The sequence below is a fragment of the Zonotrichia leucophrys genome, chromosome 2, assembly GCF_028769735.1.
Source record: "Zonotrichia leucophrys gambelii isolate GWCS_2022_RI chromosome 2, RI_Zleu_2.0, whole genome shotgun sequence".
NCBI classification, from domain to species: domain Eukaryota; kingdom Metazoa; phylum Chordata; class Aves; order Passeriformes; family Passerellidae; genus Zonotrichia; species Zonotrichia leucophrys.
The window spans coordinates 68,237,832-68,253,955 of record NC_088171.1 but is presented as its reverse complement, the minus strand read 5'-3'; the positions used below and the strand labels follow the sequence as shown (position 1 = coordinate 68,253,955).

The 16,124-nt window shown below is 39.2% G+C and overlaps 1 protein-coding gene across 14 annotated transcripts in view; it reads left to right on the top strand.

Moving 5' to 3' along the window:
- FARS2 (phenylalanyl-tRNA synthetase 2, mitochondrial) overlaps positions 1–16,124 on the top strand; it is a 231,807-nt gene that overhangs the window by 60,102 nt on the left and 155,581 nt on the right. For 13 of the 14 annotated variants that reach the window (XM_064705336.1, XM_064705330.1, XM_064705334.1 and 10 more), the window contains 2 exons: positions 4,447–4,606; positions 11,888–12,019. In XM_064705336.1, coding sequence (XP_064561406.1) covers positions 4,447–4,606; positions 11,888–12,019 — 292 coding nt within the window. Of the gene's footprint in view, positions 1–4,273; positions 4,352–4,446; positions 4,607–11,887; positions 12,020–16,124 lie in introns of those variants that run through there. The other variant, XM_064705340.1, reaches the window with a different exon arrangement.

Genomic DNA, 16,124 nt, shown 5'->3' with positions numbered 1-16,124 from the left:
AACACCAAAAATAGCCCTCCACCCCCAAAAAACAACAGAGGTTACCTTTCTTTGCTGTAATTGGAGAACTAGAATGGAAGGATGTAGAAATTAGGCTGATCACTTTCAAGCTTGTGGGTTGAAGTAAATTTTTTGTCATTTTCTGCCCCCAAAAATCCTTATTGATATGCAGTGAAGAGCCTTCTGTCATGTGGCTGTGTATCTCTTTGGTACCTGAAGCTGGCTGCATAGTTACACCTTGGAGGCTGACTGAGACTTAAATTAGGTTTTCTCTTTGAGCCTTCTATTAGTGGCATCATCTTCATTATTCCTGATCCATTGGTTGAGTCTTGAGTTCCACAGCCCATTTAAAATGTTGTGAGAAGTGTTTGCTATTTGTAAGTGGATTCAGAATGCAGCTCTTGGTTCATTTTTAGAGATATTTATTAGGGCCAGTGAGACAAAATTTATTTGGTGTGGCAAGGTTTGGTGTAGTCATGTGCAGATCCTCATACAGAGGTAATTTTAAATGCTGGTTTGCCTCAGAGTATAAGTACATGAGTATGATTTATTCATCATCTTAATCACTGGTGAATGCATGAGTGGCAGGAGGAATGCACAACTGAATTGTGGAAAGACAGGATATAGTTACGGATCTCTCTGATCTGAAACCTACTCTGGATGCCATCCTGCAAAGAGACCCTTAATTTTGAATACTAAGTGTATGGATAATGAAGGGATATGAGACTAAAAAGTCTGTTAAATGATTGAGGAAATGTTGAGGTCTTTGTTTAAATCACAAATGTGACTTCTGCCCTTCATGCCAGGCTGAGAAATGCTGGAGTGTGCTTTTGAAGGACCATAGCTCTATTTGTACTTGTCTGGTTAAAACTCCATGTCTTCTTGCCCTTACATGTTATCAAATTTTAATTTATTTTTATTATGAGATAAACTGACTAAACTTCATGCCATATGGTTAGGTCACTTCAATTCCTTTCTGCCTTTTCCTTTGTAATGCAGCATCAGTCAGATATGCTGATAAATCCTGGTAAGTGTTAATTTTTTTGACTTTTTCATGGAGACCCAATATTCAATGTTTTGCACACCTTCACTCAAAGAAAAATCTTCTTGTCCTTACACTAGACAGACACATAGGTACTCGATTTATGGCTAGAGGAAATTTCTTTCCTGCTTGTAGTAGTGACTGATTGTATTCAATACAATAAGATAGTGCATGCTGTTTTAGTCTGCACTGAAGGAATGAATGTACATGAAAATGTCGTCTTGCATGTGTCAGTGTTTTATGCAAGATGTTAGGTTTTTTTTTTCTCCATTTGCTCAGATATGTGCTTGAGAAAAATTGACATCAAAAAGGAGCGATTGTAGGTGATTCTTCATTTTATTCAAGCTTTGCCTTTCCTGGCTATATGTGTACAGAAATGTTGAAGTGTTTCTAATCCAAGACATGTACTTAGCACAGTTCAATTGTTGTAGTAGTGGAATTGGCGTATCGGTTTAAAGCCGCTCATATTGACATAGCAATGTCAGTGAATGGGAAGTCAGGAATAAATATTAATACAACTGTAAGGTATCTCTTTTTTTTCTCTTGGTATAATCCCATCTGCAGCTGATGGAGCCGCTGTGGAGAATACCAAAGCCTCTCGGTGCCTGACTGTAAGGGGGAGCTGTTGTCTTGCTTGTTTCTGGGACTTCCCTATGGCTGTGCTTTCAGAGCCTATCTGAACTGGACTGGAGTCATACCTGTGCCCAAAGTGACCCAGCCCTGTTCCAAGTGCCAGCTCATCTCTTGGAGCTGCTAGTGTGCTGATATTTGATTACTAAGCTGAACTTCACATCCCTCAGTTTCTTCCCTTCTCCTGAGTTACTGCCCATCTGGATCCATCTCCCAGCTTGGCTCAGTACGCTGCTGCATGGACCCTTGTCCTGGTTTGGAGTAGGAACCTATGGCTTGGAGGCACTTGGAGATGGTGCCTGTGACTGGTTTGGCAGGATTAGGGCTCGGGCAGGTGACAGGGCTGCATTATGACTCAATGTACTTAATGGTTCTTGCGTGTATTTTGTTTCCACATCTGATATAAAACACTGAAATAGAATTTTGCTTTAGACTGTAATTGTGATACCAACATTTCAGAAGTAATACAACAGTAAGGAAACTTATTTCTATGTACTTGTTGATACAAGTATGCTGTGTTTTGAAGGCTAGTGTCCAGACTGTCTGTTCTTTTCAGTTGTCTGAGGAGCCAGTCTTAAACTGAAGCGAGGAGTGAAGGGAAAAAGGAGGAAGAGAGATTCATGTCCTAAAATCTGCTGATAGGCAAAATAACAAATGTGCCTTGTAATGTGTAAATACAGTGTATTCTGGTCCAAAGAGGGAACATCTCTGTTGCCTGAAGGGTGTTTCTGGCTTAGTGAGTGAATCAGACAATAGAAAAAATAGCTACCTGTGTAGGGTTGTTCAGAGCAGGAACCTAATTTGGCCACTCTGTGTTCCTCTGTGAGGGATCCTGTGTCTCTCCACTGGCCACCAGGTGAGCCTAAGACAATTATCCTCCCTAGGCTAATGCTGGCCTCTCTGAATTCCCCCAGGTTTCCAAACCACATGCTGGGTGACCAATCTGCCTTGCTGACAGCAAATTAGTTGTAGGGTGGGAATTATCTTCTTGTTCCAGTCAAGCTAGGATTAATGTCAGTAAGAAGAAGGAGGTTTAATCTTTCAGATGAGCACTTGAATAAAGAATCTGTTATTTAAAAGTGTGATACTCTGTTTGTCAAGCTGCTGCCTTTTGGTTAGTAAAGGCATTTTTGTTAGACTGGTGGAGAATAATTTTATTTGGTATTTATTAGTTCCCTTTTTGATTTAGTATTTTCTGCAGCACACTAAGAAGATTAAGAGAATAAATGTTTTCTAAGTTGGCCAGCAATCTCCTTGTGGCTAGCAATACAAAGTTAAATGCTACTGGATTTCATTTCTTTGTATTTCTTCAATCCACTGTGGTGCTAGTTTGCCTGCTGTCTAAACTCAGACTCTTCATTCATTGTGTCTGTAGGAAATGTTCTAGAAACTAGTCCTAATTAATTGTATCTAGCATTTGTGGAATACCAGAGAGTCACTTGAACTTTTTGTTTAGAGCATTTTGTGTTCTGAAGGCATCAAACTGTGGTTAAAACAACTTCTGTGGTCATCCATGAGTTGTTAAGGTTACACACTATTGGTGGCATCCCCCGAGTAAGAGCTGTTTATGTTGGGAGGCTTAATGGAATGAAAATTTCAGTGCATGTTTTTTCTTCTGTGTGTGCTTGACTGACTAGGGGAACGTAGAGGAGGAGGGGTAGGAAAGAGCATTAGAAACACTTTCACAACTGGCTCTCCCTTCCCTCAAGACTTCACCCCAGATATGGGGGGTTTGTACAGCTGTAAGGATCTCCAACAAAAATACTCTTTAGATTGTGAAATTGCCTGCTTGTCTTCCCAGGACACAGAGCCTCCAACAATGTTGTTTAATGAATGTATTTATTGGTCTCTCTGAAAGGATGTAGATTTGCTGGTGTGTATCTGGCCAGGATCACCTGGCCAGAAACGTATGGGGATATGCAGAAAGCAGAAATCTTCAACTTGCAGCAGATGTGGTGGTGAGCAATGTGTGAATGAAGAGCAAGTCTGACTCATCCCAAAACAGCTGTCCCTGTGCTTCATAACTTATCTGGAAAACCCTCTCTTGAGGTCATGAATCCTTACAAGCCCCATAGACAAAATTCTTGTTCACAAAAAGATGCTGTGTAGGAACATACAGGAAAATGGTAGTCCTTAAATGAATATGAGCTTGTACCCATGATGAATCAACTGTAAACAGTTTAAGTCTCATTAAACTGCTAGAGTTTGTTTTGGGCTTTTTTGTTTGTTTGGGTTTTTTTGGTTTGGTGTTTTTTTTTTTGTTTGGGTTTCTTTTTTGTTTGGGGTTGGTTGGGTTAGGTTTGTTTTGGTTTTGTGTTTCTGTTTTTGTTTCTGTTTTGGTGTTTCTTTTATATCATCCAAGTACTAAAAGAGTTGAAGTTCTGATAAATGCCATGGAGTTCATTGTGTTTTGTAGTTTTTGGGGTGTAATTTACATACACTGTACAGAGTACTTCGTTCTGCATGGTAACTTCCAAAGTAACTGAATCAGAAAAGGAGACGTGCTTTATTTTGTAAATTATTATTTTCCTTTGCCTAATAATATTATTTGATGATAGAAATAAACCAGATTTAATTATTTGAACATTTTTGTTCTTACAGAGATTCATCTCTGCATTTAGTGAACAGAATTTGTAGAAAGTCAGTCTTTGTTTGTTTTTCACAGTGTAGACTTATCAGGTAAGATTCCCACTTAAATCAATGAAACTTCATTCTCTATTTTCGTTCAGAAGGTGACTGATGCACAACACGGTGTTTTTGTGGTTTTGTTCTAGTTGTTCTCCAGCATTAAAGATGGTGAAGGTTTACAGCTGTTTGAGCAAGGCCATCGCACTGCACACAAGCAGGAGTGTCACACCATGGAGGCAGTGAGGCTGGTGGAGTTCAACCTGAAGCAAGTGCTCACGAAGCTCATGACTCACATCTTTGGTGACGGTGGGTTCTTGCACCTTTTCCCCCGGATTGCTCATGCCTGTAGTCATTGGGGCGTTGGAGAAACATTTTGCTGCATAACATAGACAGGAGGCTTAGGGGTTGTGTTGGCAGCTGGTAATATGAAATAGCCAGATGGGTTTTTCCAAGAGGCCATGCGTTCCTCTCTGGGTTTTCCTGAATACTGGTGCACACAACCCTCTGTTGACTCAGCAGGTTTTTGTGAAAATGTTTAGGTGTGCAGCGTGTCAGAGTAACGTGGTGGGCACAAGTGCAGGTGGGGCTGTGTGGAGACCCAGCTACAACCAGTGGTCTGGCAGAAGGCACAGGGTGGGTCCTGCAAGGAGAGGCAACTCCAGTTCCAGCACAAAGCTCTGCAGGACCCCTTCTGCTTCATCCTTGTGGGCCTCCTGTGTCCCTGGAGGGATGGAGTATGGGTGCAGGAGAGCTTGGGTGCAGCTGGGCAGCACTCAGATCCTGCACCAGGAGCAGGGAAGGGGTGCATGTGTCCACGTGCTGCATCCCTTGTGTGGATAAATTAAACCTTCCAGCTGAGGGCAGACTGTGTTTGCTACGTCCACATCAAGCTGAACAGTAATTGTTTTTTGGTACTTGCAGTAGAATGAGGAAGGGTAATGGATGTGTATATGAATGAAGTATTCTCTAATCAGAAATACCTGCTTTCACTTTCAGGAACTGAATTTATAAATGGCCTGAGTCAAAATTGCTACATTAATGTTATTTCTTGGCAAGGAGACTGCTCTTCTGAGCTGATTCGTTTTTCTATAGAGGAAATACTGGATGGTATTAGAATGCATGAGGTATCTTGCCTACTTTCCAAGGTGTTTTAAGATGTTTACTGCACTTAGAGCAGTAGTTACAAGAGTGGATTGATAATGATTCCAAGTTCTAGATATGACTGCCTGAATATTTTTCTGAATTTTTCAAGTTAACTTATAGCATGCAAAACTTTTACCACTTACTGTTCTATTCCACCTGAACAAAAATTTTGAAGTTCCTCAGCTCAAAGCCTCTTGTAGCTGTATTTTACTTAACAGTGACCTTTCGAAACATACAAAATTGGGATGAAAGTGGGTAACAGTAAAAGGATACACTTAGATCAACCTCAGATGCTGAGGATGTTTAAAGTGAGCAGTTTCTCAGAGTCATTAGTGGTATCTCAGACTGCAGTGGCATCCTTCTCTAACTGTTGACAGATACTGCACTTTAAGCTTCAGCATGTTGGCTATTACTAGTTGTCATACAGTCCACCCATTAGCTATAAAGACATTAAAATATATTCATAAATTATTTAAAATGTACAAACTAAAGGTGATGCCACCTTTTTACTGTTGGAGTTTTCTATTTCTATACCCCCAACATTTTTCCTGGAATACAAACACAAGATGTAGTTTGAATTAAATTTAATATGGTTTTATATTTAAATCTACATATGTATGTGTATATATATATGTGTATTTCCCCCCTGCCCCATCCATGGAAATACAGGAATTCAAAGTATTCAAAGCTCATGTTAGGCACGAGGTATATGAGATTGGTGCACTGCAACTGTCTTGAGGCACACATAAAAAAATTTGTCTTTTGATAGCTGTCATCTTTTAACTAGTATTTTACTCTTTACATGGTACTCTTGATTACTTTTTGTATCTTGACTCCTATAAATTTTAACTTAATATTTAAAATGTGTTTAAATGTGTTGCTCTTGGAAAATGTTTGTTTTTCCTATATGTGGGAATTTCATAAGGCACCATGTTCTGTTAAAAGTAAAAATTTTATTCCTTTATCCTTGGCATCATTTGTATTCTTTACAACCTGAACTGTCAGCAGAATATTGTAGTGAAGTTGCACATCTTTTCTAGCAGGATAGCATGACCACAACTGCAGTAAGTGACCGAAATGTTGCATTGTCATACAGTCAACTGTTTATTATAGGCAGATTGTTTGGATTGTAGACTGAGCCTGCTGTACATGTTAGTTGTGCATAAGGTAGCTTGTACCTGAAGTCCTGGACTTGGAAGCTGTGCTTCTGCAGTGCTTCTCTGGGAATTTACCAGCTCAGGTTGATGATAGATTGAGGATCTCTGCAGAATCTCTGCAGAAAGGTCATACGGTCATACCACTGACTTGCCTTACTTGGGCTCTACCTGGCTCCTGCCACACTATTTGAACAACTCAGCACTGACAAAACAAAGTTGTGTGGAAATCACTGTGTTGTCCTGAGGAGGTCATAGACTTCATAGAATCTGCACTTACCCTTATTACAAAATTTTGTCCTTTTATGTCTTTCTGGCTTTGCCAGCACACAAAAGGAATGACAGATGTTAGGGAAGAAGGAAAGTTCTGGAGTATCCAATTAGTTGTCTTGAAAACTTGTCAATGTAAAGTAGTTCTTAGGGCATTTTCTGATGGTATAACATGCCTGGTTTTGCATTCTACGAGTAACTGTCTTTCAGTTTCTTCCATTTTTCTGTCGGGAAGCTATTTCAAATACTATACCTAGACATCACCTTTCTTAGTTTTCCTCTGTTACCTCCAGAGGATGCACACTTAAAATCCACTAATTTAAGTTACACATCCATCTCCCCATACAGCTCTGCCAGTGTAGGTAGTCTGTTAGTTCTCATTTTAGTTACCTAGAAACAAGGCTGTCCAAAATTTCCTTATAAATTAGCCAGTCTTTTTCAACTATGGTTCTTTCTCTAACCCCTCTGTAGCTTGCCAAAAGCTCTCTGCACTCTGGGAGATTCAGAAATAATCTTACTATAGCAAATAGAAAATAATGACTGTGTGCTGATTCTGTGATTTGTTGCTTTACATGAAATGCTCAAAATTCACTGCTATCCCATATTTATCTACCTAGTTCCTAGGCACTGGAAAAGGAAAGGCAGTAGAGTGAGTAATGCTGTGCTTTGACTGATGGCTTTGCCACTGCTGATTCTCACTGAACAGCCACTGGATATCTTTTAAATCAAACATGTTCTGCTCGTTCTCCTTCTTAATTCTCTTGTACTGAGACCTCCTTTGAGTGCATGGAGATCTATGGGTGTAATGAGTTAAAAAAAAAATTATAAAGGACATAATGGTCTGGCTAATAACTTCTGAAAAATGTGAGGTTTATATGGACAGCCAGCTCCTGTCTGCTGCAAGTGTGATGAATTATCTGAAACAATGAGGTGCAGAGTACTTACAAATTGACACACACCTTAAGAGGCCACAGTTCAATACCTTCTGTGCTTCCCAGCACCCTCCTTGCACCCCTCTCCTTTTTCTTCCATAACCTTGTCTCTAAAAATAATCCTCACAGCAACAAAGAGAATTTCTGGTCAGTGAAGACCATCTGGGTCTCAGGCTTTGTTGCTTCTGTGCTGTAGTGTAGTAATAGGCTGCTTTAATGTGTTTGATATGTTCTTTTTTCTTTTCTTTCTTTTTAGTGCCTTTGGTCAAGCCTTTTTCATTATGAGACTCAATTAGGCTAGCACTTGTTTAGCTTAATATCTAATAACACCATTACTTTTGAGTGCAGGCTATGACCAATTCTTTACCTGGATTCAGTGTTCAGAAATAACAGTAATTATTCACTATTTCCATACTGATCTGACATATAAGTTACTGTATTGGGTTTGCATGGCAAGGTTTTGGTAGCAGGAAGGCTTCAGGGGTAGCCTCTGTGAGGAGCTGCCAGATGTTTGCTCCATGTCTGACAGAGCCAGTGCCAGCCAGCTCCAGGGTGGACCCACTGCTGGCCAAAGCTGAGCCCTTCGGGGATGGCAGTAGCACCTCTGGGATAACTCACTTTAAAAGGGACAAGAAAAAATCCTGCACAATTTGCAGCCAGGGAGGTGCATGAGAACATGTGTGAGGAGCAGCCCTTCAGATACCTTGGCTGAGACACAAGATCAATGGAGAAGGAGGGAGAGGAGGTGCTCCAGGTGCCTGAGCTGAGATTCCCCTGCAGCCCACGGTGAAACAGCTGTGCCCCTCCAGCCCATGGAGGTCCGTGGGGATACAGAGGTCCACCTGCAGCCCATAGAGGACCCCATGCTAGAGCAGGTAGAGTCCCAAAGAAGGCTGGAACCCTGTTGGAAGCCTGTGCTGGAGCAGGCTTCTGGCAGGACCTGTGGCCCTGTGGACAGACCCATGCTGGAGCAGGAGGTTCCTGAAGGACTGTGTGCTGTGGAAGGGTCTCATGCTGGTGCAATTAATGAAGGATTGTCTTTGGTGGGCATGACACGACCCTGGAGCAGGGGAAAAGTAGCAGAGAAAATGAGGGATGAGCTGATCACAGTCCCCATTCCCCATCCCCACTGCTGGTGAGTAGGAGGTAGAGATTTTGGGAGTGGAGTTGAGCCTGGAAGAAGGGAGGGATGGGGGAAGTTGTTTTCAAGGTTTAGTTTCTATTTCACGTTATCCTGCTCTGATTTTATTGGTAATAAATGGAACTACTTTCCCCAAGTCAAGTCTGTTTTGCCCATGACTGTAATTGCTGGGTTATCTCTTCCTGCCCTCATCTTGACCCATGAGCCTTTCATTAAATTTCCTACCCCTGGTCCAGTTGAGGAGGGCAGAGGTAGAGCAGCTTTGCTGGGATCCTGGTGTTCAGCCCAGCACAGTTATGAATGGACCTCTACCCACTGGAAGGACTCTCATGAGCCCTGTGAGGCTCTGAAATGAGCAGGTGTGTTTATGTCTGATAACACAAATAATTTCTTTGAACAGGAAAAGTTTGTGTCTAGTGGTCAGGCCTTGATTAGATTGAGCAGTGTGCTCTTGTAAGTGCTTGTTTTAAGAGAGAGATGTGTCTCTTGGCCTCCTAAAATTTCTAGAAAAGATCAATTTTGCCAGTATTTCATAGTCTGTATGTGAAGAAATAGACTAGACCAAATCAGGAAAATTACATACTACTACAGGAAGCCTAATCATCATAATCCTTTAGAGTCCTTAGTGGTTTAATTTGCTGAGTGTAAGCGATGCCCTTTATTCCTTGGGAATAAATTGAGCACCAAGACAATATTTTGTATCTAAATAATAAATGTACCCATTTGTTCTGTGACACTCTATAGAAATGCAGTTAATGTTGCCAAAGGCTCAGCACCCTCTGCTTTTCAGTAAAGTCTTCTAGAGCCAAAAGTCTGAAAGAACACTTGAATATAAACTACAGAGGTATTCCCAATGGCCTGGATACTGTATGAATAAAAGTATTGTGGTATGTGGGATTAATTATTAATTTAGAGAACAGAATGAAGGTGAGAGTTGTTTCTTCATTGTGAATTTGTTTTGGTTTATTCAGAATGTTGTTTGTTTGCTTATTTGCATTTAAACCAGAAGCCTCTTAAGTACTAATATGCATTAAAATTCAAAAATAAAAAGAGCTTTAAATTCTTTTTTTACCTTTTAAAATTTATTTTAATTAAGAACAAACCAGCTGAGAAATCCTTTTTTTCACAGAGCTTCATTTTTTAAGTAATCAGAGGATTAATAAGAAACAATTATCTGAATGTTGTTACTGAATGCAAACTAGTTGAATATTTAAAGTAGTTGCTGCATTTGCAAATTTTGCAAGCTAAATGAGAATATTTTATATGTGCACAGCCCAAGGATTAAAAATGCCAAGATCAGGGAATTAAAAAAAAGTTTTCTGCACACTATATTATTGTATATGCGTGACTCTTTTCATCTATGTATTTTTTAATTGTCATGCAGGTAAAAAGGAGCAATAAAGTGATCGCTGTCACCCTACAATTGTGAATGAAACTATTGTAAATACTTCTGGTTTTATGAGTTCTGTCTATACAATTATCAAAAAGATTTTCCATTACTCATATTCTTTCCTGAGACTGGCTTTTAAGAAATCAGAGAAAATCTACAAGTGCCAGTCTGTTTGCTTTGAAACCTGCCTTGCCATTTCATTTCTCACAGCATCTAGAAAAGTTTCCTGTGACTGTTGGGAAGTATTTTATGTTTTGGCCAGGCATATACATCTTTGTTGTAATTTATTGTTTCAGTTTCTGTAGCCACATTTCATGTTTCAGAAGTAATTAATGAAGATCTAGTTTTTGAGGCTACTTTAAATATTTTTATTTTAAAAACTTTTAGTATTAATCATAAAATTTCTTGTTTTACATTCCTCTTATGAAACATCTCCAAAAAAATCTGAAAATCAAACCAGGAATTTTAACAGTTGCTGTCACTCACACTACCTTTGCCTTTCAAAAATAAGGTTCAACTCTTTATTTTTGAAGCTGGACCTGCCTGGTTCTTAATGATCCTGACTCTGATTAGCATTTGGCTTAATTGAAGATATGTTTGGGGTTAAGGCAATAGCTTAGCTTACAGAATTTGTATTTCAGTTCTCTATCAAGTTTTTATGGCTCATGTTTCTGAGACTTTTTTCCTGACAACTAATGGTTAGGAAAAAAAAAATTAGTGAAGCAAAGCATCTGTAAATCATTAGAAGAACTAAAACTCATCAAATATAATGAGCACTTTGACAACACTTCTGCTTTAGGCAGCACTGAAGACCTTGGGAAGGAAGACCTTGTCCTCTTCTGGCTGCCCTGCTCTGAGATGCTGGGGCTTTGCTTGCTCTGCACAGCGCTGTCTGCAGAGGTGCTGAGCTGGGGGGCATGGTGGGGAATTGCCAAGTGGGGCTTTTCCCCTTCACTTACCTACCAGGTCTAGAATGCTCTGTGCATGTCTTTCATACCTTAATAATGTACAACTCTGTGAAAATATATTTCTATTTGTGTATATTAATATCCATTTTTAGCTCTCACTTCTAAACATATACAGAGAGAATAGCTCTGTATTTTAATTAAGTTTTGATGAAAAAAAATTACTTGTCTAGACGATCCATAAAATACTAAGTAAAAATTAAAGACTTAGCTAGTTTTTCCTGTGAGAAGCAGTTTGTCATTTCCTGGTGCAAAGAATAACAAAATTACCGACTTTTCCATTATCTTGGCTCATTTTTGTTCGATGCCAGGTGGTTACCAGAGTTTGACAAATGATTGATTTGGTTTCAAAGGGTGCTTGAATTGCACAAAGCATTTTTCATATTAGAAAAGACATGGTCATTTTTTTTCCAAGGTTTTAAGATTTATCACCTCACACAAGTGTTGTAAATTAGTTTGTTTGCTATTTATTTTCTCTGGATTGCTGTAATTCATGTTGTTAGTTGAAGGACAAATTTTACAGATGATTGGAGGGATGGCCTTTTAAGCATACACCCTTTCATATGTATTTATTTTTTGAACACTGCTACAGGACTGCAAGTCAGATGGGTAGATTGCTACTTCCCATTTACTCACCCTTCCTTTGAGATGGAGATCAACTTCCAAGGAGAATGGATGGAGGTCCTGGGCTGTGGGGTCATGGAGCAGCAGCTTGTTAACTCAGGTACTGAAACTCCTTTACTTCATTGACATCTCTGTTAGCAAGCCCTTCCAGTGCAATCAGCTTCACAGCCTGGAATGCCCCTTCTAGCCTGGTGAGCACAGACATCTCTGCCTGGCAGCCGCCACAAATACTCCTCAGGTGGAATGCAGCCCTGCATGCTGTGATCTGGGGGTAGCAACTGAGCAAGTGACCTGAAGCCTGCCAACAGAAGGCTTGCCTTTTATTGTGTGCAGTAAGGAGACAGAGGGATGCCAGCTTTAAAAGAGAGCCTGAAAGTTCGGGTGTGCAGCGTTTCTTATTTTCCCAAGAGATGTCAAGTGCATTCGTAGTAATGATTTAAAAGTATCAATAGCAAATAACATCCCTAAGTATTTGGAATATCAAAATGCTGCTCTGTATCTAAAGCATAGAAAGAGGAATGTGACATCTTTCATATTGCTGTTTGGTCGCTGGGTAAATGGCGGGTAGCTTTTTTCTTTTGTTTTATTGCTTTTCTCCTCAGGTTGGTTACCTATGAGGTTGTAAATTGCATTAAAAGCAACATCATATATTTTAATTGCAATTATTACAGAGCAATGTCACCTGACCATTTTGCTTTCTAAAACTGATACATAATTATTAAAGAAGGAGAGGAGAAATTGATTAATTTTTCTAATTACTTTTATATGGAGAATTTTGCATGCTTGCTCTTTTGTTTACTGGGGATAGACAACTCTTAGGAAGCACAGGACAGTTCATATGTGCTTAGTGTTGTTCAGTGTCTTCCAGTACTATTTATTAGGTACATGAGCCTTTTGGAATAAGATCTGTGTAATTACAGCAAGCTTTCAGATAGCCAACATAACACTCAGTTGATTTTTTTCCCATTGGTTTGCTAAGCTGTTGTTGTATTTTCATGTGCTCTAAATTCTTCCTATTGAAGACCAAGTATGGGAACTATGAATTGCTTAATTTTGGCACCATTTACTTGGCACAGCTTGTTTTCCTCAAAGTTTGCTTGTATTTTAATGGGATCATTTTCCTTTTAGAAACATATCCTCTTCCAGAGTTTCCCCACAATGAATTAATGATTTATGCTAATGTTCTCTCAGGTTATTATCTTCATACTGTGGTAAATACAATACAGCTTCTAATCAGTCTCGGAAGTGAAAGACTTCTGTGTAATATTGTTTCCATTAGATGTAACACACCAACGTCCAGGCTTTCTGCTTCAAAAGCTTTTATGTTGCTCAACTCTTATGATTAGGATCCTCTAATGGGTGTGAAAAGAGCTAAACTGTGTCCCTAAACAATTACTGTATACATTTGTGTGAGCGTGTGAATAGATGTACATGAAACACCAGAGGTTTCTGCAGCACTTAATTTATTTTGCAGCATTCTCGTGCGTGGGCTTCCGTAGCACTCTCTCACCCTTGCAATTTCACATTTTTTAAATGCTAGACCAGATCAGGATTTTCCAAGGGAGAACAGCTAGTCTCATTCTTAGTCATTCACTGGGTAATGGATACAGTCTTCTGGACCATTCACATTTTCCATGTTAGCAGCAAACAAGGTTTCAGTTGTCTTGGTGTGTAGATGAGTAAGCATAATTTAGTAAAGGCTGCAAGTACCATCTTCATTAAAGCAAATTTAGCTATTGATTATTTTTTAAGAGTCGTTTGTATTCAGGAAAATCTCCTACAACAAAAAAAAATTAAGAGCATCGTGTTATTTACTATTTTCTAATAGTTATAGTATTTTTACCAGTGATACTATTTTAAAGGAAAAACAGAAATCCTTTTACAGTGTTTTTATGAATAATTAAAAAAATGTTCAGTACTCCAAAGATGCACTGAATTGTAAGGGATGATGTTGTTTATTCCCCTAAGGCTGTGATGGTGTTTAATGTCCTGGTTTTGTGTGCTTTTTTTTTTCATCTGTATCCCTGAATACGTAACTAATAGGAGGGCTGTGTATGAATTTCAATATAAATAAAAGGGGTTTTGTTCTGGTAAATCCTGGGCAAAATACAAAAAAAACTTTGCAGTATATTAAAAGTACTCCCAGTTTTAGGCCCATGATGAGTGTACAAGGAAATTTTGTGGTTCAGTAAAGCTAATTTCAATTAGCAGCACCAAAGGTATGTAATTCTGTACTTCAAGAGTTTGTTATCTAAGACTTGCAGAGCTGGTGTTCATTGGTAGGTGCCCAAGTTCCAAGTCTTTATGGAGTTCTACAATTCAAACCTTTGAATACAGGACATTGCTTGCTCAGAGGCTGTGATCACTTAGTGTTGCTTAGTAACTGTGAAATTGGAAGCAGTTAGAGTGTGATCCCTTTGCTGATGGAAATCAATGGCAATGTTCTCAGTGCTCAGTGTTGCAGAATATGTTAGCTGAGGATGGAAGCAAGTAAACTGAACTGAAGTTTACATAAAACCCATCAAACTATAAGCCAAATAATTTAAAAATAAAACCAAACCCAAACACTCTCCCTCTCCACCCCAAAACAAACTCAAACCCACAAACAAGCAGCAAAAAGAAGAGAATCCTGTAATTTTTTTGGTAAGACTTCTCATGATATTTTTAACTCCTGAGGTATGCAATAAAATAATGTAAGGGTGGCATACCAGATCCAGCCAAGTCCAAGGCATTGCTGTGTCACGATGACTTCCCAAGCCAGTGCCTACAGGTGAGTAGAAGAGGCATGGCTATACTGATCCTTCCCTGATACGCTCCTGCAGCTGCATCTTTCCTGAGCTGGAAGTGGTATCTTTGCTTTCAGTAGTCATTGGGGAATTTTCTTCCATTCATTTGTTGAAATGTTTCAGTCCCAGTAAGTGTTTGCTCTCTGCAATGTCTTAATTTGCCTAACTTGCATGAGGAATTGCTTCTTTCTTGTTCTGACCAGCAACTTAGAGATACAGTTAGAGCTCTTCTGTCATGCGAGAAGAGTTAGTGAGTCTCCCTCTCTCTTTCTCCTTGTTTAAGCCACTCAATATTTGTTTAGATTTCAGTTGTAGGTCTTGTCACTGACTTCTTTCCAAGCCAAAGAGTGCTGGTCAGACAGTCCCTCTCTATGTGGGAGCCTATCCATATGTTGAGTCATGATCGCTCCTGCCTGCATCTTCTCCAGACTTTTTTTTCCTTTTCTTACAATTCTTAATATTAATTTTGCAGTGTTGACCTTTAATGAGCCTTGAGTTGAAAAAAATGGGAAGGTTTTGGGATGATGTCTACTGCAGATGATGGCTTTTAATTGCTAGAGGATGTTGAAGCATCCTGGCACACAGCCAAACACTCAGCTCGGGGTGGGGGCAACTCAGGTTAAGGTCTCATTTCCTAAAATTGTGAATCATGAAGGCTGCTGTATTTAGGGTATCAGTGAGAGGAACTGGTAGAACTTTCCTGCTGTATGCAGGTTTTTCTACCTTTCACATTAGAAATTAACAGTGATATTTACAGTCTTAATAAAGTGATTTTATTCATTTATGGGGTTTTTTAAATTTTATTTTTTTATTGTCAGCTTAAAAGGAGTATTGAATGGTGTAGAGATTTGGAAGAGGAAATGCCAGCTGAATTTAAGGTAGTTGTCCTAGTTTCTTGTTAATTTTGTGAGTATTTCTAATAGAGGAAAAATTGGTAACACTGTCTAAACATCTTCATTAATACTGTTGAACAAGACAAAAGGAGTTTGTAATGAGTTCTTGACATCATTGCTTTTGTTAAAAAGCTGGAGGATTGTTCCCTATGAAACCTGATTCTTCAAGTATAAGTCTTTGCCATTTGAAATCCATCCCTTTTACAGATCAGTTGCAGGACTTCTTCCCAAAATTCACATAGTACTAGGCCCAGGGCTGCCACCTTCAGCCAAATACAAGTCTTAACATGTAGAACTTGTTTGGCTTCAATGCTGCAGTAAATAAATATTTCTTTTTATTCTTTATTTATTGAAGTTCATCAAAATTGCAATTTGAGTGGAAGTAACAACTTTCAAGTTCTTAAGTAGCACACTCCTTTTTGGTTTTGGCAATAGGATTATCAGTCTGGACAGTTCTCAATGGGCAGCAGGTTAACAGAGGAATTATGTCAATGTTACCTTGCAGGCGCAGGACTTTAAAAAAAAA